The following is a 26445-nucleotide window of genomic DNA, read 5'->3' as shown; positions in this document are numbered from 1 at the left end:
CCATTGCTCTCCCCTCAGTCCTCTTTTCCCAGCCAGTTAAGCGATGTTTCCTTTGCTCTACAGCAGCATCTACTGGATTATCCGTAAAATGCTTCAATTCATATTAATCACACTGTTAATGTTGAGAAGAAGCAAGTTAGCATCTGCCAAAAAAGGCTAGGGGAGGAGTAGGAGGGGGAGAACTATGAATGAACAGAAAATTTGGTCTGACAACGGAGTCTTTACTATTGCCCTTGGGTTTAAACTAGCCTTGTTAAAAGGACTTAACCTTTTTGTATCTGTCTTTTAAGGGATACAGAGTGTTCCCTATTTACTGCAGATTACCATTCATTTTACTAATGCAATGATTATAATGTGAAAAAGTCATTTGAAAGGTTTGGTTCTTTGAATACAGAAAAATCAAAGTCTGCATTCTAGGAAGATTTAAGGTTTTTTGTACTGGAGAAAATCAAAATTGCTTCATTTATTATTTAGCTGTGTTTAAGCTGACATTTTTTATGGAGAAGCAAAGTCAATTCTTTTGTTAAAATAAGTTAAAATTTTACAGTACTTACTATCACATTGTCCACTTTGCACAAATTTAATGTGCACCTATATTTGTTAAATTACCCTATTTTGTAATAAACCTGATTTTATCTATGCTATGTGACTATCTTTCATTTATATTTTTCAAATGGCAGGGGTTTTTTTACAAAAGAAACTGCCTTATAATGGAGTTACTTACATGTCTAAAATATGACAAGAAAACATACCCTTTGGAGTTTTAATTCTATGAAAAAAATATTATGGATCATGTTACATGCTTTATAAAATCAATTATTCTTATATGTGATGATGTGTACTTAAATATCTGAGCACAGAATGCACCCACTATACAGTTTCATTTCAAATGTTCTTTTTATTTTATTTATTTTTTTCTTAAATCCTGTTTTGTTATTTTCAAGTGCGGCTATTCCATGGAAAGGCACTACAGTACTATTAACTTTTCATCTCTTGCAGAAATTCTTTAATTTACTATACAAGTCTGAACCATAGCTCCTATTGATTTTTTAATATTTCCTATTTTAAGTTCTTTAATATAATTGTAAGTAAAAAATCTCTAAAGCACAAGAAAAAGGAGGGAAAAAAAGCTACACATAAAGTATTATGTTATGTTGAATTCCACAGACCCCCCTGTGAAGTTTGGAGTATCCTTACCCTATCACTATTACATTTCCTTACAAGCACACACTCAGACATAACATAAAGACAACACAGAAAGGTTTTTAATAAAGACTTCCCAAATAACAAATATGGTAGATAACTTAAAAAAAAAAACAACCCAGCCACAATTATCCAGTATATGATAACAAAATTTCATTGTAAGCTTACTTTACCTCTAACAGGCTAGTGACTGTCTCCTACAAAAATGTAAAGGCCTAGTTATGAAAGCTGGGGACACTTGCAATGCATAAGTATGCTTCCCATTCCCCAAAACAAAGTTCAGACCTTGTGACTGGTAATTAGCCTCTCTCTGTGTTAGCTGTTATACAGGAAATCCTTTATTACATGCCGGTGCACTTGTGGACAGTCACTGTCAAGAGTTTCTCCATTGGACAGTTGACATTCATCCACTGTTCTGATTGCTGCTAAGCCTGGATGCTGTTTGCATAGCCTGATGATAACCCCCTTTCACTGAAGACTGGGGGGAGGGGGGGACCGGACCGAGGGCTTATTTAACGTAAAACGAACCGCGCCGTAGGTTGCAGACCACTTTAGAAAAGACTGTCATGCTTTACCAGCGATGCTGGATCAACCCAGCCTCGCCAACACCTAGCCTGAGCAGTTAAGCCCAAATCCCTCTTGGAAAAGCGCTTCAGATCAATTGGGCATCAAACTGCAGAATGCCCGCTCCCAGCAAGATTGCAAGCGGTGGAGATTTCCTCCAGCCCCTGGCTTTAACCTTCCGCCAAAACTCCTGCTTTGTGTCCAGTAGTGTTTTTATAAAAGTCCGCGGTGAAAATAACAATTAAAGACAAGAGGGGCGTGTGTGTGTATGTGTGTGTGTGTGGAGGGGGAGTCCTTCAGATCGTAGCTGCCTGCCAGACAAACCCATTTTCAACTGAACCTTTAGCACGCTCCAATTCATCAGTCACTACAGGTACTTTACATCACGAACAAAAGACAGCTGGCATAAGACCCTTGCTATCCTCCACCGGAGATATTTTCCCGGGCTGAAAAGCGATACAAACCAACAGCTTGCCTCTCTCCCCTCCACCGATCCTTCCCATTCAGGCACTTCTTACCTGTCTCGGTGGAAGCCTTCCTTCCCTTGTTAGCAGTATGAAGCATCTCTAGCCTTCCCCAGTCTTTGCCACCGCTCGTAGATTGCACGGCGATCTCCCCCCTTCTTTTTTTTGTGGGGGGGGGGGTGTAGGAAAATTCTTATCGAAAGTGATTAGCTTGGGTGGGGGTGGTTGGGGGTCGTTGTTCCTTTTAAGTCCCTCCTGCGGAAAGGAGCAGGGGAGCAACGTGACGCCACCTATTAATCTTTTGCAAGAGTGAAAAGGCAGAAAAGGAGCGCTCGATCAAACTGAGCTTCACACATGACTAAAACTCGCCCGAGAGGCTGCTGGCTCTGGCTTAAAGCCTCACTAGGCGTGAATGTTTAAAAAAAAAAAAAAAAAAAAAACCACACACACACACACGCGCGGAAGAGGGGCGAGTCAACGGAATGTGACAACGTCTGTGCATCAAAAGCGAGGAAAAGAGGAGAACAATGGGGGAGAGAAAGAGACGGGGAGAGTCGAGGAGCAGAAAGCAGGGAAGCAATCTGGAGGAGTTTGAAGGGAAGAGCTTGCAGAATAAGGCCAAAAAAAAAAAAAAAAGGCGTCGAGCATCTTCTGTTTATCTCTCACTGAACACGACACCCTGCCTCCCTCTCGCGCGTTTGGTAACACATCCTTGCGCCTCCTGGGTTCGCCAACCGTGCCAACAGTCCTCGCGTGTGCTGTTCTCACCTCCCCGGCGTTTCCCCGTGCAGCCAGAAGCAACCAGCACGCCCCACGGCGGCCCTGCTCCTTCTTCAATAAAGCCAGGCGGAATTTAGTTCACTTACTCCTTCCTTCCGATTGCCTCTCTCTCTCTCTCTCTCTCTCTCTCTCTCTCTCTCTCTCTCGCTAATTTTCTCTCAATTCGCCCTGTAGTTTAAGTGGCAGATGGAACTCTACTTATAACTACTGACAAACTGCCACCGGTAAACAAAAACCGCAGCAAATGTTTCACGCTGCTAATTGAATTCGCACGGCAACTAACTAACTAAATAAGTAAATAACCGGGCTGGATTCATCTCTCTAGACAGGCGGGATCACCGACACCCTCTTCCAGCCACTCTTGTATTTACACCCTGAAACGACGGAAAGTTGTGATCGGGCAGAATGGGCAAATCAGTCAGCCCTTAGGTTGGGGCTGAGAAGGAGAGCTCTGAATGGCAATCCCGATTTGAGAACTAGATTGAGATCTTCAGTTCTGCCATCATGCGCTATCTATATTCCAAAGCACATGTAGTGAGAAGCAGGTTGTGGTGCTATTAGCCAGCTTAATGATTGACTTATTTTGTTTTTATTCAGTCTTTTTTCTAATGTTGGGGTCTCCCCATCTTTTGTCCTGTCTGTGAGATAAGACTGTTCTCTAAGAGAAAGGGAATGAACTCCACTATTCCTTGCTGGCTAAAACTTATGAACCCGTGTAGAAGAATGAAAAGTTGCTTGGTCGCCATAAAGTGCATGTTTTAGAATAATACCAATATTTTTTTTTTTTTAAAAAAAGTGGTAACTGTTGCATGCAGGCATGCATGCATGTTTAAGAACATAAGAATGCTGAGAAGTTCAGAACAATTACACCTCCCTTTCCTCTTGTTTCCTAGCATCTGTCATTTATGTGGGCTCTATTCCTGGAGGCTGAACATTACCATTATGATTAGCAGCCAACAATGAGTGAATTTACCTTCCATTCACTGATTTAGTCTCCTCTTAAAGCCATGATTATACCTGGGCAAATGAATCCCTTAATTTAAATTTGGGCTGGGCAAGCACAGTATCAGAGAATGGAATTATTGGGCAGAGATGAAAGCCTGCATCTTCCAACTAGACCATCACACATTGTTGCCACCACATTATCCTCTCCTTTTGGTATGGAACTAGATAGAAGCACCAGCAATGGATGGTACCCGGTTGGTTCCACTAAAGAAAAGGAATAAGAGGTCTTATTTAGACATTTTATTTTCTTAGAAAATGTATATGCGGCATCTCCTTTAACATCTCCAGGTAGCTTATAAAGGAACCAGGCTTTTCCTTGCCTACTTGGGAGCAGAGAGGATAGGGCTGCTTTTGGCAACCTCATCTGTGCCATCAAATCATGAACCAGAACTTCACCCAAGCTTGGGTCAAGAAATCTTTCTTTTTGTTATACTTCATGTGTCAATATTCACCTCTTTTAGAAGTTCTATGAGAGAGAGAAAAAAACCACTCTCATTTTCATATCTTGCGTAAGTTTATATGCTTTGACCATATCCCCTTTTACCTGAATTCTTAAAATTAAAAACTCCCAGATGCTGATATTTCTGTTGTATGGATGATGTTCTGATTCTGTAATTGCTTTGGTTCTACACTTTTGCAATGTGTTTCCTTAGGCAGCTTAAGTGCTGTCACTTTCCTTTATGGGACAGCTATCATTTTAGCTACCCTTTTGTATATTTTTTTTCCTGCTCCACACTTTCAAGTGTAGTTGTTTCAAGGATTTCCCCAGGTCTTTTGAACAGATGTGCTATGTCCAGAAGATGATTATTTTAAGAGAAGTGATGAAGCATGGATCACTTTGCTTCTCTAGCTAGCCCTGCAATAGGCTGTTCTGGATTGAACAGAACAGGTGAATATTGACACATTGAAGAGCAGGTCCATAGGATGCTACACATAATGCTGACACAGACTGGACATTGACATATCCATTCAAAATTTTAATCTGCCCACGTCTGCCACAGGAAAGAGAACCAAATAACTATTTCAACATGTCCTCAATCTTTCTTTAGCCTAATTTTAACTTTCCTTGCCCAGACATTTGTTACTTCCTTATATCTTAAGTATTTTTTATCATGGCAACCTGGTCTCTTATTCCTTGTAACATATTTTAAATATATTGAAATGTTTTTAGTGGTAACTCCTAAAATTCTTTTTGCATCCAGTATTATTTGGCTTTCAATGGGCAATTATGAAAGGTTTTCATTTACTTGTTTTGGATTAATTAACTTTCAGCTTGCTTATGTAGATTTCATTATTATATGTTTTATTTTGTAAGATTCCTTGTAGCAAGTTCATTGTACAACACTCTGGTATTCGTTAGAATAATGAATCATCAAAAAATCAAATAAAAATCAAAATAATTTATGAATAATGTATTTGACATAATTAATAGTTTTATGACATTTTATGTCCCAAAAGAGGCATCTTTGTTAGCTTTCTTTTATTCTAATTTGGAAAAAACTTATGGTATGTAGCACTTCCATCAGTCAACAGAAAGATGTATTTCATATGACAGGAAGAAAAATAGAATTTCAAGAAAATTCGTCCTTTATCTATTAGATGTAAACATTGAAACTGTGCAGAGATAAAATTTCAACTAAGCTACAACAGAGTTGCTCTACTGGAATATTTAGGTCAGCTTTCTCAACATCAGTGCCTTGCAAATGTGTGGACATCAACTCCCAGAATTTTCAGCAATAGCCATGTGAACTGGGAATTCTAAGAGATGAAATCCATACATGGGAAGAATGCTAAAACATATGGAGAATGCCAATGCTTGAAAGTTTGCTTCACTCAGTCTTCACTCAACATCTTAAGGCATGTTACTAGTGTGCTGAGGACTCCCTATGCAACACAACTTTATTTCAGCAACATAAATCTTTACTGGCACAAATAAACTACCTCGGTGAGGAAGGAGTGTACAACTTCCCCAGAGAGCCCAGTACTTAGAGTTACATAAATATGTACATGCTATTTTTCTTTTTTAAATGTACTTTAAATGATTTCTCCAGCATCATTACCAAGCCATGCAGGAGCCATCCCACAACACATTAGAATAACAGTTACAGAGCAAAATGTACTAATAATGACATTTTCCATGGAAATGTAAATAATTGGTTTCAACCCAAAGTTTCATATAAGTTTCCTTAGCTCTAGGGAAACAGCTAATCAAAGCTTTCTTTCACTATCAACTAGCAAATCCAATTATAAGGCAAGTTTAACACTTAAAAGAAAGACTTCCTGCCTTCCTTTTTCATTCTTTAAACCCTTTCCATTCTACACACTGATGCTGTGATACACAAACCTTCAGAATTGAGGGTTTAGACTTATATAATTTTGCAAAAGAGGAAGTTACCTATTTCAAGACTGCTGTTCAGTAAAAGATTTCTTTTAGTTACTCAACCTCACTGCTAACCCATTAATCAGATTTGTTGGACAAAATATACCTGTAATATGAGAGTTCTATTATTTATATCATTGTCATCATTATCAGTACTATTACTATTATTTCAGTGAAGTACTGATCGGCTGTGACAGTGCAAATAGTTGCATTTATTCACAGGAACAGATTATAAACCCTCATTGAACACCTGGAAGACAAGATCTCTCTCTGGCTATGCAAAGCTCATGGCCAAGGCTGTAAGGTACAGATTCAGTGGTTTAAACCTAATTCTCCCCATGCAGATAGGAAATCTGCAGATAAAGCAAAAGAATTTAAGATTACAATAACCCATGGATGTTTAAGAAATTAATGTCTATATGAAAGAAAAGAAAAAAATATAGAGCACTTGAATTTTACCAAGGACAACTCTTTTTATCAGTACATCACAAATCATCTTATAGGTAGAAAGTTAAAAGTAAATAAAACAAAAAAAGGGAAAGATGTGTTTATTTATTTATTGCACTCCACACAGAGTCTTTTTTTAAGTCAGGTGGGTTCCTAATTGAATAAATTAAATTAAAGCAATATTATCTATATGTTGCTTCTTCTTTAAGAAAAAGACAGTTTATTATAAAAAATAAAAGCAATGCCTATAATTTACAAACATACACTAAGAAATCATAAAATATATACAGTAGCATAATATAAGGAATAAACAATAACAAAGAAGAAGCTGCAATTGAAGGTAAAACAAAAAACATACTAGGTATGGGAGCCAGTTCTTTCAAGATTAGAAGAATATAGCTGAAAGCAGATTAGTCTGTTACTAAAACAATTGCAAAGCGGAAACTGTCCCCCAAATCCTTAAGTATATTACATTGTACAACAGAGAGAAAGAGGTCCAAGAATTTAAACCTCCATTTCACTATAAATAGGGCTTGCATTTAAGACACAACAGTTACCAAAATTATTTCATAATGGCTGGATTTTCTATTATAAATATATTTATCAAAAGCTTGCATGTCTTTGAATGCTTGTTTACGGTCGAGCTTATCAAGAGGAACCTAGCATCAGCATTATTATTTAAAATGCCTGGGAGAATAAAAATGTCTTTGCATGATGACAAGGATGTTCCAAGGGCAGTTTGCAGACTACAGAAAATGCCTGTTTTTCTATAGGCCACGAAGAATTCTTCATTCTTCTCCCCTATTCCACTTAGAAAGGTTCCTTCTTGTTCCCGCTTTGGGTTTATTTAGCAGATAAAGAATTATAAAGATAATAAGTTCTTCTTCTGCTAAATGCAATCCAGTTAATGAAAGCATGGCTTGTCTAGAAGGGATGCCGTCCAGACACACCTCACCTTTATTCATGAAATGTATTGTTTCGGCACAGAGACACTCAGCCAATCAGTATTTGGCAACGAGGCTCAATATGAACCACATTGATAAACCAAGTTTCTTGTTGTCAAGGATAATGTGTTTTGGAATATTTTTCTGAAGTTTTCCTCAATGAGGAGAATGTATATGCGGTTATGATAAAGAAAAGGAATGGGATAAAGTTATTTGAAGGAAGGTCAACTAAACTAAATACAATTTTTCATATTTCTTCTACTTTACAAATAATTTCCCTATTAGCAATAGGGAAATCAATAATGATATTTGGGTCTCATAGTAAATTAATATCCATTAATCTGACTAGGATTTATTCTGTTTATAGGATTACTGTAGCCTTACTGTAATTTGTAATGTAATTTAAAGTGCTTAAATTACTGAAGAACTCAAAAATTCTACCTAGATAAAATATTTATAGGGTTCAACAGAAACTTTGCCCAGGAAAATGTCTGTATATCAGTGATGGGTAGTCCCCGGTTCGGAAAACTTCTGCACATGCACAGAAGCAAGATGCGCGAGCGAGCAAAGCAAGTGTGTGCGCGATCCCATTACGAACCAGTAGTAAAGGTAAGTAGAACCCATCCCTGCTGTTTATGTAGGTGCTTTAAAACTGTATTTTAGAGAATATCTTTCATCTGCTCAAGATCTTACAGTATATAGTGGTACCTTCTCCATCTTGCTTACCAAATAGCAATCTTTTGTGATAGGTTGGACTGTGAATTAGTGACTAGTTCAAAGTCACCACAGTAAATTCATGGGGTGACTTTCTGTTGTGGAGGATAGACTTGAACCAAAGTCATTCCCCTCTCTTGCTGCTTAAATCTAAAATCTCAACTATGATATCACAGTGGCTCTTACAGTAGATATGGCATTATTGATATATTATTGATATTGGCTTGCTTTATACCTTATTTTTTCCCCTGTTTTAGAAAAGCCACTTTCTTATGAACTGTATATTGACATTACTGTAAAAAAATATTTTGGATCAGGTTGCTAAGCCTTTGGCCCAGATTAACTGCTATTTGATAAAGAAAAACTTTCTGGAGCATGAAAAGATTCCAATGCCAGTTTGACAAATATGGTTGTTTCTCATTTAAGCAAACAATTTTTAGTTCATAGATCCGTTGGTCCAGTTTTCTATTGATAATAAGAATTCAAGCAGTTCTTTTTGGGAGTATAGTTCCAAATGCTTATTTCCATTCATTGTGTTAATCAACTGGTTTCAAGTGTCCCTTAAAATAGTACCGTTTTTAAGTAGTACTCCATAGTGACAAACATAATTTCAAGTGTACACTTAAGATATTGCATTATGAGGCAAAACAAGTTTGCTCAATATTGATCAGTGGGCCCTTAGTATTTTTGAAAGATAAAGCAAGGAATCGACAGTATACAGAATAGTTGCTTAATGTTGGGATGGTCCCTTTACCATTGCAGTAAAGAAAAAGAACAAAGTTATAACATGCAAATATATATCTGTGTATCTTCTTGTGTTGTATCTAGGAAGCACAGAATGACTATATAGCTGTGCCCTGGGTCATATGACCAGGAATGGGGTTGAGAATGGAACTACTAGCAACAATTTAAGTTTGATGCCTCTTCTATAAGAAGGCATTGGGACAATGTATCCAGATTCTCTTTCGGTTCTACGACAACTCGCCATGGCCGTCTTGCTGCAGCCAACTCGCCACAGCTGACTCACTGCAGGAAAACTCACCATTGCCAACTTCCCACAGAACAATTCGCTGTGTGACAAGAGTTACTCTAATATTGAAGAAATATTCAAATAGAATCATTAAAGAAAGGATGCCAAAGGAGGGACAATATAAAATGTGAATGACAAAAGTGTAAATAATTTTTAAAATAATTTAAAATAATTAATTTGAATTGTTAAATTGTCCTCAGCGAGTTGTCCCATGGCAAGATGGCCGTGGCAAATTGCCACAGTGAATTGGCCCTGGCGAGTTGACCGTGGCAAGTTGGTCATGGAAAGTGGGCTGAGGCAAGTTGTCCCATTCTGTCTCTTTCCTGCAACCTCCAGCCTGATCCAGCTTGTTTTTTAATTTGCTTCCTTCTCTTTCTCTCTAAATGTGGTCCTGTTCTGTCCAGTTGTCAAAGAAATCAGTTTAATGGGCAGCCCATGAGGTAGAAAACATTCCAACCCTCCATTCTTCCTAACAAACCCCTTTGAGTCAACTCTGATGATTATGTACTTTGCTTCACACTCAGTTGTGAGTTGCTCCCAGTCCGCACCGGTTCGCAAGAACCGGTAGTAAAAAAATTTAGTAGTTCGGTGAACTGGTAATAACATTGGCTGGCCATGCCCCCAAACCGGTTCCCGGCCCAGTCGCCACTTGCTTACCCCACCCACCATCATTGCCCGCATGCAGCCCCAGGACTCCGCCCTTTGCCAACCAGGAGTGCTGCCACCAGTCACTCCATGCACCCAGCTGCCTGCCTGCCTCATCATCATCACCATGAGAAAAGGCCCCAAAGTTGCGCTGCCTGGGATCCACGTGGGCTGCCGCAGGGAGAAGCCAGGTATGTCTGGCTGGATGCTGCCCGGAGCTGAGCTCGAGGCTGGCAGGAGGAGGAACATTGCCTCTTAGCTGGCTCGAACTCCCTGCTGCCAAAGCCTGCTGCCATCCCCTCTCCCTGCCAGCTGCTCCTGCCACTGCCAGGGAAGCGGCTGTGCAAGAACCGCTGCTGGCAAGGGCGAGGGAGCGGTGGTGGCAAGGATGGGGCTTCCTTGTCACTCCACCTGAGCAGACTTCTGGCATAGCCCCACGCTTCTGGAGGGAGGGAGGGAGGGAAGCCCTGACCTGCCCCCAGCAAGAGCAGTTGTCGTGCTGCCACTTCTCCGGCAGCACCAGGAGCAACTGCCGGGGAAGAGAGGGCAGGGCAGGCTATAGTGGCAGGCCATTCTCACTGGGTAACAGACAGGCTGCTCCTGGAGCAGACAGGAGAAGGAGAAGTCACCAGCAGGGAGGTGAGCTGCCCCAGGAGGACTGGAGGAGAGCACAGCTCCTCACTCATGGAAATCCACCAGTGCGGAAATGGTTGCAGAAAGCGGTAAGAAATGTGCAAGCTAGGAAGCGGTCATGCTCCCTGGCAGGACAGGGTTACACGTTCACACCAGCAAAGGTTTGTGCAACCCTCTCTGGCCAGGGAGCATGACCGCTTCCTGGCCAGCACACCTCTTACCGCGCCCACTTCCCCACCGGTAGATCTCCATTAGTGAGAAGCTGCACTCTCCTCTGGTCCTTCTGGGGCAGCTCGCCTCCGCGCTGGCAGCCTCTCCTTCTCCTGGCTGTTCCAGCAGCAGCCTGTCTGTTACCCGGTGAGAACGGCTTGCCACCGCACTCTGCCAACAGAAGTCGGAGAGAAAAAGGCAGTTGCTTTGCCTGAATGTTTCTCTGTGTTTCCAGTGAGGGTGGCTGACTTGGGATGGAAATGCAGAGAAACACTCAGCAAAGCAACTGCCTTTTCCTCTCTGACTTCTGTTGGCAGAGAGAAGGAAGAGGCAGAGGTGGTGGCAGCAGCGGAAGACAAGGGGCCGATCACGTGACTCACTTTAGCGCCGCCAAACACATACACACCTTCAAAGTCTTCAAGAGGCTTCAGAGGCCAAGGCTTCTTTTTTTCTTTTCCGCCTCCTGCAGCCACCTCAAGGGCTTTGTGGCGCGGAGGATGCCTCCTCCCAAGGTTTGGGGAGGGAAGCGGGACACATTAAAGAAAGGTAAAAGGGAAGCGGGGTGGGGTGGGATTTGGTTCCCCCCTCACGATCTTCTTCCAAGTGCAGATGGTTCCTCCTTTAATACCTGGTCCTGCACTTGACCTGGCTGGACAGCGGCCCTCCCCAGCGCCCTCCCGCCTGTCCTTCCTTCTCCTGACAGGCTGCAGAGACCAAAGGTCCAGAAGGGGGGGGCTTTGTTGCTCAGGCCGAGAAGCCGAGAGAGAGAGATCCAGCTTTGCTGACTGAGGAACTCTGGGAGTTGAAGTTCACAAGACTAAAAGTTGCCAAGGTTGGTGACCCCTGCCCTAGACCATTTTAGGACCAAAGTGGTGGGTTTTGCTGGCATTTCAGGAGGAAGGGGAGGGAAGGAGACAGAGGGAGAGAGAGAGAGAGAGAGAGAAATAGAAAAAGAGACAAAGAAAGAAAGACAAAGAAGGAAAGAGGGAGAGAGAAAGAAAAGAGAGAGACAAAGAGACAAAAAGGAAGGAAGGAAGGAAGGAAGGAAGGAAGGAAGGAAGGAAGGAAGGAAGGAAGGAAGGGAGAGAGAGAGAAAAGAGAGAAAGACAAAGAAAGACAAAGAAAGAGGAAGGGAGCGACAGAAAAGAGAGAGAGAGAAAGAGAGGAAGAAAGAGAAAGAAAGAGGAAGGAAGGGGGGAGAGAGAGAGAGAGAGAAGAGGAAGGAAAGACCACAATCCCTGGCACTAGACATGGCTTCAGAAGACACATTGAAACAGGACAGTAATCTAGGGCTGGAAGGGACCTTTTTTTTTTTTTTTTTAATTTGATTTATATGCCGCCCTTCTCCGAAGACTCAGGGCGGCTTACAATGTGCTCAGCAATAGCCTTCATCCTTTTGTATATTTATACAAAGTCAGCTTATTGCCCCCACAAACTGGGTCCTCATTTCACCTACCTTAGAAAGGATGGAAGGCTGAGTCAACCTTGAGCCTTGGCGAGATTCGAACCCTGCAGTAATTGCAGGTAGCTGGTCTTAATAAGCTTAATAACAGGGTGTCTTAAACCCCTGTACCACCAAGGCTCTTAGAGGACCTTAGAGGCCATCTAGTCCAACCCTCTGCTCTAGCAGGAAACCTTACATTGTCTGGATTATTTTGATGCCTCTAACAGAGAGGGAAATTGCCAGAAAGGAGAAGGAGTTTACTAGAACAAAGCTGCCATGAAGAGGAAGGCAGAGATAGTCTTTGACTTATGACCAGAATTAAGTCCAAAATTTTGGTTGTTAAGCAAAAGCGTTGTTAAGTGAGTTTCACCACATTTTACTCAATCCATGATCTCCCCTGGCTCTAACAGTCATGTGCAGGCTAGGGAAGTAAATCTGAAGGTGTGTGTAATGTTCCAATGTACAGAAGTTATAGTTAAATGTGTGACAGAAAGTGGACTCTGGGTGTGTTTTTCCAAATGTAGTAAGTGAGGTTGGAATGTGTATAGTTTTAGAAGAGATGTGTGTGTGTGTGTGTGTGTGTGTGTGTGTGTGTGTGTGTGTGTGTATACACATACAGTATATATAGTAGATAATGTATCTTTTTGTGTGCCTATACACACTATACTATGTAATATATATGTACACATATTTTGGATGTTCAGTAGTAATAAAAATTGTACAATTGGGAAACCTTTGAGGCGAGGAGAGGCCAGGCACCCTAACCCTAATCTTTGACGTGAGTGACATCAAGTTGGCCACACCCACCCAGTCACATGTCCAAGCCACACCCACCCAGTCACATGACCGCCAAGCCACGCCCACCAAACAGAACCGGTAGTAAAAAAAAATTGGAACTCACCCCTGTTCACACTACATATACTGTGGCAATGAAATATGCTAGATAAGACCATCTTAAATTTTGCCCCTTTTTGTCATGACAGTTTTCCTAAATATTTCACACACCCCTTAAAAAAAAAAAGGGAGCACACAGATTACAGTAAGAACAACATTATATTAAAGATAAATCTGCCCCCCTCCCCAAATGTTTATTTTTCACATAGAATTGCTAGATTTAGCTTTAACGAAAGTTGATGACTGCTATATGCTCTCTCTTTCATTCTGCTGAATGCAGGCACGGGTGAACTATTGGTGGTTATTATGAATATTTTCTAACACTGTAAATTCAGAGGCATTAAAGCAGAAGCTTTACAGTAAACATAGTTTCTGACATTTCATAAGCAAAAAGATTCAGTATTACAGATTTTATTTTAAAAGATTTTTTTAAAAGCCAGTTTGTGCAGCTGTTGCTATTTTCCAGAATAGTCCTACCTATGGCAATCACTGAAGCAATTCAAAAACCTTACTATCAGCAAGCTCTTTTCATAATAATCTGGCTGTTATTTGAGAAATCTGGGATAAATAGGGCAAATTTAGATAATGAATAGCTAAAAACCTCTGGAAGCTGAAAGAGAAGTAGCAAGACAAATAAAAGAAAATTTGCTGCTCAATATTATATTTAATCAACATAAACACATGTTGACATGCATATTGCAAAGATGCTTAACAGTTTTTCCCTATCTGGGAGCCTTTACATATGTTTGGACTTCTGCACCCATAACCCTCCAGCTGGTATGAAAACTATGGAAGTTGAAATTCTATATATCTGGAGAGTATCATTTTTGGGAAAGACTGATATTGAGCACAAACTAGGTGACATTTAATGGACCTAGTTAAAAAGAAATTGAATAAAACAGAATTGAGTAGGATAGCTAATATCTTAGAAGACAGAAAATTCAAAGTAATCTTGATAGCTTAGAAAAATAGGCTGATAATAGCAGTATGTCATGCAGATTTCTTCACTTAAGAAACAAATCAAATGTGTTTATTTAGAAAGGAAATTTGGCTTGGCAGTAATAAATGTGCATAAAAGCTTGGAACAGTAATTGTTGCCAACTGAACACTAGTCAGCAATGTGATATTGTTGGGGGAAAAGGCAAATGCAATTTTAGGTTGTAGTAAAAATTACTTTTCAAACAATTGGAAGTTATAGTTTTGTTTTAGTTTGCTCTGGTCAGAACCCATCTTGAGTACTGTGTCCTATTCTGGTACTAAATGTGTATGGAAATTCTCTTTATTTTATTTTACATTCTCATTGCCTATATTCTAATATCTCACAATGAGTTAGCAATTTGTGTTTGGCTATAATATCTCATCTATACACTGCTTCCTGTACTGAGAACAATAAAAACCTTAGGGGCACAACCTGGGTTTGTATCTATTCCATATTCTCAATGTGGCACGTGTAACATAATAATTTTTAAAATCTACATTAAATGTAAGTTTCTTCTACCACAAATATCTATGCCACCCAAATCTCAGATTGTGTCCTAATTCAAAGAATCTTCTATTTCCCATCATCATATATTCTTTTATACAAACGAAATAGCAAGCTGTAAAATACAGTTTCAAATTGGGTAAAACCAATCCTCCTTTTTTGTTTTTATCTTGAAACCTTATGTTTAAGCCTTGGTTCTTTTCCTTGTCACACAAATTTAGATATATCCTTCTGCCATTGTTTTAGTGGTGCATCAGTTTTCAAAACAGGTATTGTCTGAAATAAAAACAACTTTCTAAGCAAGATGTTTGTTTTTATCATAGAAATTCTCCCTGGTATTGACAGCTGTAGTTCATCTCATTTTAACATGTCTTTTTAAACTTCTTCCATGTCTTAATATATTATTTCAAAATAACATACGGTTCATGTTTGAGCTTCTGTTTTGATATTTTTTGTTAACATCTTTCTCTTCTATTTATTACTCTTTAACTCTGCTGATGCACTAAATTCTTTTAATTTGCCAGGTGATATTTCAAATCCCTTTAAAGTATCTTTCAAAATCAACAGCAAGTAATCTGCAAAAGTCCTTGTAACTTGATTTTCTAAACTTTGTTTATTAAATAAATTTATATAGCCACCCAACTCACACATGGTGACTTTAATCTTCACTCCCACAATCTTCTCATCTGGTTTTATAGCTATATTCAGTATTTCAAGAACCAAAGTAAATAAGAAAGGTGACAGATATTGCTGTCTTGGTCCTTTTTATGTCTTACAGCTTTTTTTATATCTCCATTATCAATTATTTGTGCTTTTTATAATGTTTAAACTGAACTTACCCATGTTATATAGTTCTCTCAAAAATACATATTTTCCAAAACCTATTTCAAATTGTTAAAGGCCTTTTCGGTATTGGAAGAAGCTTATTGCAATTTATTTTTAATTGTGTTCTTCCAAATATTCCAAAATATTAACATATTTCTAACCTTTCCTTTGACTGTATTCTAAGTAAAAATCCCCATTGGTCCTTTAGATAAATTATTTTCAGCCTATCAGCTAGAATCTTTGTGAACAGCTTGTTGTCATTATCCAATAATGATATCAGTCTATAGTTTCTCTTTGCAATCAAATCTTGTCCCTCTTTAGGTATTAATATTATACTGGCCTCTTTCCAATTCTCTGGTATCATTCCTCTCTGTAGGATAGAGTTCACTGTGCTTTGTAAAGGTTGTAAAAGTTCATCCTCAAGGCATTTATAATAAGAACCAGATAATCCATCTGGTCCAGGCACCTTTGCTAGTTTATTCTTTTTTACAGCTTCAGAAATTTTCCTTATTGTTCTAGATTTATTCATAATATTTCCCTCTTTAATCCTCAGTAAAGTTTATTTCTTTAGATATACATCTATTTTCTCTAGAGGGATGTCATTTCCTTTATACAAGTTGGAATAATATTGATGGAATGCTTTTTGTATTGTCCATTAATACAGTATCACTGTATTAATAGATACAGATCCAGTTTAGTCTAGTGATTATAGCACCAGGCTAGAAAAGAAGAGATAGTGAGTTCAAGTTCCACCATAGCCATGAAGTCAGTTGGGAGACCTTGGGCCAGTCACTCTTTGTCAGCCCAACTAACTTCACAGGGTTGTTATTCTGGGAAAAATAGGAGAGGAACATGCATTGGATATATTCATCATCTGGAGTTATTTGAACTCCAGAACTATAATAAAGGCAGGTTATAAATAAACAAATTAAGAAAAACAAAATCTCCCTCCTGCAATTTCAACATCATTTTTTTCTTTTTTTTTCTTTTTCTTTTCTTTTTTTTCTTTTGCAATTTATATAATAGCCACTTCTCTGATTAGGATTTATTTGCAAACTCTTTTTTTTTTTTTTTTGCTTTTCATAGTTCCATTTATTTCCATTTCACTTACTGTTAACATAATTATTTGTTGTAGTAAAACCTTAATTTGTGAGTAATGTTTATCTTTTCTGATTTTTTTTAAAAAAATCTTTTCTCTTTCATTTTCTATCACTGTTTCAACCAAAATAACAGGTTTTTACGTTATTGTTAAAAAAAAAAGACATGGTAAGGATTCATGATCCACAAGACATCCCTAAAGGACAGGGGATGACAGGAGATCAGCTGCTGGATGATGAATTCTGTCTTGGGCAGCTTCTGCAGGAAAAGGACAGATTTTGAGATTGTCCATTTACAGTTTAAACAGCTGGTCCTTGTAGTAGACCACAGGAACTGAGATTTTTGCAATCAGCATGTAAGCTGAACATCTGGGAATCAATGAAGTTTACAGCCATAATGTGGCCTATTTGGACAAAGTTCACAAGAAAACTTCTTAACCACTTGCAGGTAATTAATTTACACTAAAGAGAAAACTTTCTGATCAGCAGGATAAAAATTTTGCTTGGTGAGTTATTTTTTTCTGAATTATAAAGGAATAAAAAATATTAAAGATTTTAAAACTTTTGGCAAAAAAAATGTAACAAGGAGTCAATGTAAGAAACTTTAAGAGAGATAAAGGTAACTATTTTGTAAGGTTTTTTTTTTAAATGAAGTGCTTTTAAACAAATTGGAATTAAATTAGGCAAATGAACTAGACCTTTGTGGGAATGTTTTTTGTTTACTATTAAAGAGTGCAGAAAATTGGTGTATTTTACAAAACAAAAGATGAGGTTAATCGGAGTGAGACTGTGATGTAGAATTGTAACTATGGAGATGTTGACTGTAATACTAATATGGAATGCCAGTTGGAATGAAAGTATTAAGGGCATACAAAGACAAAAGAAGAAAAACAAGGAGGTGAATTTGCCTTTTCTTTTTGCCTTGTTTGGGAAACTTTCATTTTGGGGGTCTGGAAATAGATCCAAACAGACAGAATTTCTGAGAAACATTAAAATCACTCAAGGTAAATTACCAAACATTTTATTTGATATGATGGACAATTTAATGGAGAATTTCTGAGAAACATTAAAATCACTCAAGGTAAATTACCAAACATTTTCTTTGATACGATGGACAATTTAATGGAGACAGAAAAATGGCAATTGAAAAGACTATCTGAAAGGCAAAGGTCCTTTTCATGCCAAGAATAGACATGATTTGGATTTCCAAGTACTTGGCTACTAAAATTGCCAAATCCTGTAAGTTTGATTTATAAAAGAAAAACTACTGTATTTTTTGGTCTATAAGATGCACTTCCCACCCCAAAATGGGTGGAAATGTTTGTGCGTTTTATAGAGCAAATGTTGTTTAAGTCCTGCCCACCCACCAGCCCCCACCTTTCAACCTCTGCCTCCCAACAATTTGCTTCCTTGCAGCAAACAGCAAACAGCCTGGTCAGCTTCAGCACAACCTGATTTAGCATGAGCAATTGATTAGTAGTTGGATTCATGGCGATAGGTGGCAGTGATCTCCATTGCCTGGAACAGACATATGGAGGCCAAAATGGGGCATGCGGAGGCCAAAAATGGACATGTGGAGGACAAAAATGAGGTGCATAGAAGCCAAAAATGGGGTGCACGGAGGCGGTGATAGGCGCCGGCGATGGGCAGCAGCAATCCCTTCAGCCTGGAACAGCTGATTGCCGGTATTCCGGGAGGCCAATCCAACCGCCAATCAGCTGCTCATGCTAAATCAGGCTGTGCTGAAGCTGATCAGGCTGTTTGTTGTTTGCTGCAAGGAGGCAAATTGCTAGGAGGCAGAGGCAGATTTTTTTTCTTGTTTTCCTCCCCAAAAGCTAGGGGCGTTTTATGGTCCGGAGCATCTTATAGTGCGAAAAATAAGGTAGTTCTTTTTGTTGGACATTAATGAAATGTTGCTACAAAAAAAAAAAGAATAACAGAATAACAGAGTTGGAAGGGACCTTGGAAATGTTCTAGTCCAACCTCTGCACAAGCAGGAGACTCTGTGCCATTCCAGACAAGTGGCTGGCTAGTCTCTTTTTAAAAACTTCCAGTGATGGAGCACTCACAACTTTTGAAGGCAAGTTCCATTGGTTGATTGTTTTCATTGTCAGGAAATTTCTCCTGAGTTCTAGATTACTTTTTTCCTTGATTAGTTTCTGTCCATTGTTTCTTGTCTTACCTTCTAGTGCTTTGGAAAATAGGTTGAACCCCCCCCCTCTCTGTGGCAGCCCCTCAAACATGGGACTACTGCTATCATGTCACGCCTACTCCTTCTTTTCACTAGACTAGACATACCCAATTCCTTCAACCATCTTTCTTATTTATTTATTTATTTATTTATTTATTTATTTATTTATTTATTTATTTTATTATATTTCTATACCGCCCTTCTCCTGCGGGACTCAGGGCGGTGTACAGCCAGAATAAAACTTAGCGTATAAAATTTAAAAACATTTAAAAAAACAATTAAATAATTTTGGCCCAACTTTAAAACAACCCAATTAAAACCGAAATTCGATTAAAAACTGAGAGGATGAGATCAAGCCAGCCCAGCTAGATGGAACAAGTGTGTCTTCAGGGCCCGACGAAAAGTCTGGAGGTCTGATATTGTGCGTATCTCAGGGGGCAGGTCATTCCAGAGGGCAGGTGCTGCCACAGAGAAGGCTCTCCCCCTGGGGGTCGCCAGCCGGCACTGCCTGGCCAACAGCACCCTGAGGAGGCCCTCTCTGTGTGAGCGAACCGGTCGGTGGGAGGCTATGTTTTAGCCTCCATCCCCTAATTATCTTTGTTGCTCTTTTCTTCATTCTTTCCAGATTCTCTGCATCTTTTTTTATAATACGGCGACCAAAATTGGATTCAATATTCTAAGTGTGAATAGAAATAGTAATAGTGGGAAATTATAACAAGGAATTAAAACTATTTTAAAAAATAGTTAAGGGAATGATTCAAGAACAGTTGGGATGCAAGTAAAGCTTTAATTAAAGGTTCTATAAACAACTTAAACCAGTGACATGTCTAATTTTATACAATAAATCTGATTTTGTTTGAGATTAGAACTTTTTATTTGATATTCAAATGGTCATAAATATGCCCATGCAAAATTTTAATATATACTTTCACTGATCTCCAACACTCAGAAAGTACACTGAGCGTTTAAATATTCACACTTTATATTCCTTTCTATGAGCTTCTTTTAAGTGTGATTATTTCTTTACAAGTCAAAGCTCTGTAATATTTGTTGTTGTTGTTTTCTAATCCCAAAGCTACTTTTCTCCCAAGAACATCTGAGTAATGAGAGAAAGAGAATCAAAATAACAAGCGTTTACTATATTCTGTTCTGCGCAAGCACTACTATATGCTTGGCCTGCTTATTCGTGTTAGTGATTGTTATATTTGCCTCTTAGTTATATTTATTCCTGCATAAAGTTCTGCAGGCCTCTATAGATGGGAAATACTTTCCATTCTTATTTTATTCCAGTCTTTTCTTCTCCAGTCAATTGTCACTTCTGGCAGGATCAAACTTCCTAGAGTCAAGCCTTGTTATACAATCCAATTCCTGTCCCTTTGATTTTTAAAAAAAACTAAATAAGAAATAAAAGTCGCCAATCAATTTCACAATTACTACTTTACTTACTGAAGATTTTACATGAAATGTTACATCTATTGTCCTTCATCTTTTCAGTCAGGCATAGTCTTTTGTTACTGATTTTCATTCTGGGCTTTACATTTAAAAGCTTTCTGAAGTATATGAAGATATATCATCCTGCAAGGCCATGGTAAAGAAATCTGATAAATCACGCATGACTATAATTTTGTTTGTTTTGAAATAAAATAAAAGCACCTTCCATTGAATATTTTATCATACATAGAAAATTATTTTCCTATGACAATGGTTATTTATTTTATTAAATTTCCAGGAAGTAGTTAATGTTCAAATTGTAGCACCCATCAAAATGAAAGATGCCGAGATTTATTTACAAATGATAATTTGATAATGGACAATGAGAAAGTCAATACCTCTATTAACCATGAATGTGGTGCCCACTAGATAAAGAATAAGGCTGTAGTATAATAAAAGGGCACACAAATTTGAACCATTTATATCACCTCAGAACTCCAGATTTCACTTCAGAGAACTCAACAGCAGTATAATATATATATATGTATATGGTCTAAATGAATTATATTTTTATTGGAGCACCTAATTTTCTTTTTCAGTTTTAATTTTCATGGTAAACAATTCCCTCTAAGCCAGATATTCACAAATCCTAGATAACTATGTAATCAGTAATAGACCCATTTTATCTCATGGAAATGAATGATTGGATGGATTTAGAATCGGATACTAAAGGCTGACAGTGGCAACAGCGGGGAGAGGCAAACAAAGGCAAGGGGAAAGTAAATGTAGCAAGATCTGGAAAGAATCAGATAGCCAGTTGAATTTGCCATGTTTTATGTGCTTCATGCAGTTTAAGGAAGGTTAGGAAAGTGATCAAGGAAGAAGAGATACATTGGTCATGCAGAAGAGAGGGAAAAGGAGTAAGATTCACCAGAATTATGTTCCTTATTCAATTAGACCATTCCAAACTCATCTGGACCAAAACTAAAATATTTCAGGTTTTCGTTCAACCAAATTGAAACATCTCTGGAATGGCCAGCCAAACTTTCAAGCTATAGTATGCTAATCCCATGCTCCAAATTGAATACTTTTTGTTGTTGTCATTTTATTTTATGCACACCTCTGGAGTAGACCCATGTTGTTTGCAGCATTGTGAAAATTGCTGTTGACAGACTCTCCCTTGACATTGTTTTCAAAATTTATAAGTACTTTGATATTTATACTCAGAATCGCACAGTTGAAAGAATTTTGTGATTTTGTTGATACGAAATTATCAGCAGTTTCTCAACGTGGGTAAAGGTAGTATGTCTTTATCCCTTCAATAAAAATTCCAATTATCTCTGTTCCCATGTCAGCAGTGCTGGATAGGCTGATAGTGTAGTTGAAAGTCATGTTTATTTATTTATAGTTATATATTTTGTTATGTATTGAATACATATAGCCTTTTAATTTAATTACAAAAGATTTAAATATGGTCTTGCTTGTAGACAAATCAGCTACTTTTAAAAGTGAAATATAAATTGGCATCTAGTTAATTCTATTCACAGTAGAGGAAAAATATAGAATATTTAGTCCTTAAATTTTAGTAGTGGAACCTCAAACCTTTACAAACATTAACCTAGTCTTTTGATTCTAAAAGGATTCCTAATAATTATTTTTTAGACTTACCACATTATTTGACTTGATCAATATAGAACTAAACATATATCATAAATAGTAAACAGATTTTAAAACTGGAGTTCTATTTTTTCTGATTGCAAAGAATCTAATATTTTCAAACAATAATAAGTCAGTTCTAATTTTAAATCTGCTATGATAGTTATTATATGAGTTAAGTAAAATGTGAAGTGAATTTATTGAAATAAATCCTGGTAAGATCCAGAAAATAATCACCAGGATCCTTATTGGATAATCTAAACCTGGTGGTTCTTAATTTAACATTTTCTCTCTCACTCACTTTGTCTTTCTGTGTGTGGATGTGGGTGGATGGGTGTGTTTGTGTGTGATTTAGTACTATATCTGATATCCTGTTTTTAATCTCCACATATCAAAATGGCAATTCCTTCCTTTCAGATGGATCCTTTCTTCCTATTTAAACATAATATTTTTAACCTTTCTCAGTTCTCAAAAGGAAAAATTCAGAATTTATGTTATATATATATATATATAAAATTTTTCAAAATTAAAACTGTTGACTAAACTCTAAACATACTAAAGACATATACTTTATACAAAATAATCCTTAAAGTTGAAGAAAGAAAGTTAAACTCCAAAGAAGCAAACAAAACTGGAAAAATTCTACCATATATACTAGTTATCAATAGCCACAAATTTACTAAAAAATTATACACTCCTATTTGTATAATCAATCTAGAATATGTTAAAAATACCATAAAATCTCTGCAAAAACAGTGAACATTGTCTCATTCTTTAATTATTAGAAACCAAACCTACTTTATTTGAACATGGCATCATGCATTGTATAAAATTAAGCAACTTCAAAAGGTTTAATGTCCAAAATTACCAATACAGAAATCAGTAGTTTTACCTCTCTGGATAATCCTGGTAGGGAATGGAACATAGGTAAAATGCTCCCGGTTTGGATGGCTTGGGCGAGTAGGTAGCGATGGCGGTGGGCAGTTTGGAGAACCGGTAGCAAAAATCCCTGCCCCCGCCCCCTTTGCCCAGCTGAGTCGCGCGATCATTAGAGACTTTTTTTCTTTTAAATGCCTCTGATGAGTCAAGCTCTGACGATCCCAGCTGAGTTGTCTCAGGCAACTCAGTTTGGATCGTCAGAGCCATTTAAAAGAAAAAAAGTTTTTTCTTTTAAATGGCTCTGATAATCCAAGCTCTGATGATCCCAACTGAGTTGACTGCAGATCAGGCAACTCAGCTTGGATCGTCAGAGCCATTTAAAAGAAAAAAAGTTTTTTCTTTTAAATGGCTCTGACGATCCAAGCTCTGACGATCCCAGCTGAGTTGCCTGATCGGCAGAGGGTTTTTTAAAAACCCTCTGACAATCAGGCAACTCAGCTGGGATCTTCAGAGCCTTTTGAAAGCATTTTTTTTACATGGTTTTACATGTAAAAAATGGTTTTAAAAGTAAAAAAAAATTGGCCACACCCACCCAGTCACATTACCCCCCCAAGCCACGCCCACAGAACCGGTAGTGACAAATTTTAGATTTCACCACTGAAATCTATCCATCATATCCATATATACTTTATATTATATTTAATATATTACATTATATGCTTATTTATTTCTTTCCTATTGTAAGATTTATATATCTGAAATAGTGAAATATTCAAATAAATGGGGCTACCATTAATAACTACAGTGATAGCACAGATCTGCAGAAAATTAGACAATATTCAATTATGATTCCTATAAAACATGTAGAGGTGATCTTGGATAAGAAATGGATTATAATGTTAAGAAAGCTGAAACAGTAATTCAGTCATGGAAAGTGGAGACTCAAAATAGCCCTGCCCTATTTCTGCCTTGTATTAGAGATGGAAGAGAGAAATTTAGATAGGCTTTCAAGATTCTGTTGTTATTAAATCCTACAACAATAGAATAGGATTCTTGGAATCCATCCAATTTCTGTTTCCTGACCTGGCCTACCTCAAAAGGCTGTTATCAATCTTGAAAGCCTTTCAGGAATGCTATTTATTGGGCTAAAATAGAATAGCAGAACCTTGAAAGCCTGCCCAAGTTCTCTCTATCCCATCTTACACTAAGAAAATCAAAGGAGGATTACTTGAAGTTTCTTTCTCACCCTTTCCTCTTTGTCAAGACTGTGTAATCTTTTCAGCAAGTTGGCTCAACTCCATATTCATTAAAAAAGAATAGTTGCTCCACTCTGGAATCTTTTCTGTTGGAAATTTGCCAAAACTCTAAATGTGAACATCTTCCAGAACCAAACATTTCTTCTTAGGTGTGCTATGTCAAGGGTATCAGTAACAAATGTCCAAAAAGATTGAAATAGCTTTTATATCAAAGTAATACTGCGGTAGAGCTGTACTGTTAGATCTAACTAACCATATTTTTATGGCCACTAACTACCACACCTTCAAAGCAAAGGAATGGCAGAATTGTGCCACATCATATAAAAAAAGGACATCCAATCTTCCTGTGTAATCTGGTTACTGAGGCCAGGCAACAGGATTCTCAATGATAGTCTCTATTTTATGTAATACTACTTACTTGGAGTAGGAATAGCACATATTCTCTAAATATTTCAAAAACTAGCCAAAGCAGTGTTTTCCTGATTGACATTTGATCCTCAGGTTCAGTGGTGGGTTGCCCCCGGCTTGGACCGGTTCTTAAGAACCGGTAAAAACCCTTGGGAGGCTCCGCCCACTGACCTAGATATCATCATAGGTGATCTGCACATGTGCAGAAGCTTCACACGGGCGGGCGCAATGCAAACCAGTAGTAAAGGTAAGTAGAACCCACCCCTGCTCAGGTTAGTTTAACTGCATGGCATCTACAATGTGTTAGATTTTTACTGATGATGTGCATATGTCCATGTGATTTTTACTATCTTGCTTTTGTCTTGATTTGTTGTACCCTGGTAAGAATCCACCTGGATGGAAAAGGGGGTTATAAATATTGTAAATTAAATAATCCTTTTCAGTCCAACATCTTCCACCATTAAATATATTCATCTTTGCTCAACTTCATCAGAAATAGGAAATAAGTGAAAGGTTGAGAAAAATATGATAAAATGAAATCCTGGAATCAGATAAAGAAGTAGCTTAAGCAACTCTAAAAATTCAGGACATAATATGCAATTCACAATAAAAACAATAAGAGGAAATATGGGTGTCTGTTAAAACAAATAAAATAATTTTTAAAAAACAAAAATAATAAATATATTAAGGCAGACATAATTTAGAACATAGCTTCAGCTCACAGTTAACAATAATTTGTGCATCATGTTATCCTGAGGTAGGACAATAAATATTAGATAATATTATTTATCTCTGATATTGGTGGAACAAAGCTGAGTGGCAATCTTCCCTTTTTGGGACTGAACACAGCATAATAATACTTTCTAAGCATCTGGTCATTGATTCTATGCTTAGAGGTTTGAACAGACAGAATTCAGTTTTTGTTCTAGATTATCTCTGGTATAATCCTTTTTTATAAGAGCACAACTGATGAAAAACATCCAACATCTTTATCATTGAACCACAGGGCTATTAGGTGTTGGAGTCAGCCATCACAATATGAAGAGATAGCTTTGCTCTCATTGGGCTTTCTAGACTTGGGAACATACTGCATTGAACTGCAGCTGCAAAGTCAAGGTTTCTTTAAGTGAAAAAAAATACAAAAAAAATAATAATTCCTTCATGTACTCTATCAAAAACTAGGGCAATTCGTTATCTTCCACTGAGCATTTATCAGGAATATCTCCTCTAATTGAAAATCTTTTTCTTCTATGATTTTGAAAACTGGACGTGAGATTTCAACACACCATTTTATATTACTGTGATGAAGATAGGCCACTGATAAATATCTACGTTATAATTTCCTTCTCTTCTTTCTTCCCTAAGTATTCACCTTGCAATTCTCCTCTCTGACCTCCTCTTTTCTCTTAAAGGCATACATTCTCAGCATGTGGTATGCATTTATATATTCCCAGCTTATATCTCACCATGCATCTTTTGTTTTTGATTTTAATTTCCAATTTGGACCAAATTACCATACTCCCTATTTAATTTAAAATAAATGTTTATTTCCTTGAGATAGTAGCATCAAGGTTTATATGGGGGGATTTTTTTTTTTTTTACGAAGCGAGAACTATTCAATCTAAGGTTAAATGAGTGTAGTCATTTAAGAGGATTTGAAAAAGAATGGTGAATAAGCAAGGACTTGATTGTTTTGGTACAATATGGCAGAGAAAGAATGCAATGAAATGAACCTAGCCATTTATGCTACTTCATACCTTAATAGAAAATAAATATGGAACATTCACATTTTGTCGTATATATGTTTTTGGAAGGTAAAAAATATTTGATCTTTCTTCAGTGAGTCAGATGGTTATCTTTTC

General features: G+C 37.7%; 1 protein-coding gene across 6 annotated transcripts in view; it reads right to left on the bottom strand.

Annotated features, from left to right (window-relative positions):
- TENM2 (teneurin transmembrane protein 2) overlaps positions 1 to 26445 on the bottom strand; it is a 959433-nt gene that overhangs the window by 628624 nt on the left and 304364 nt on the right. The window contains exon 1 of one of the 6 annotated variants that reach the window (XM_087887375.1): positions 2286 to 3133. The exons of 4 other annotated variants lie outside the window; for them this stretch is intronic. In XM_087887375.1, coding sequence (XP_087743501.1) covers positions 2286 to 2331 — 46 coding nt within the window. In that variant the 5' untranslated portion in view covers positions 2332 to 3133. Of the gene's footprint in view, positions 1 to 2285; positions 3134 to 26445 lie in introns of those variants that run through there. One more of the 6 variants, XM_087887376.1, reaches the window with a different exon arrangement.

The sequence above is a fragment of the Pantherophis guttatus genome, chromosome 2 (assembly GCF_059756535.1).
Source record: "Pantherophis guttatus breed Tessera chromosome 2, ASM5975653v1, whole genome shotgun sequence".
Classification (NCBI taxonomy): Eukaryota; Metazoa; Chordata; class Lepidosauria; order Squamata; family Colubridae; genus Pantherophis; species Pantherophis guttatus.
The sequence above is the reverse complement of the archived record's forward strand: the minus strand, read 5'-3'. Positions and strand labels throughout refer to the sequence as shown.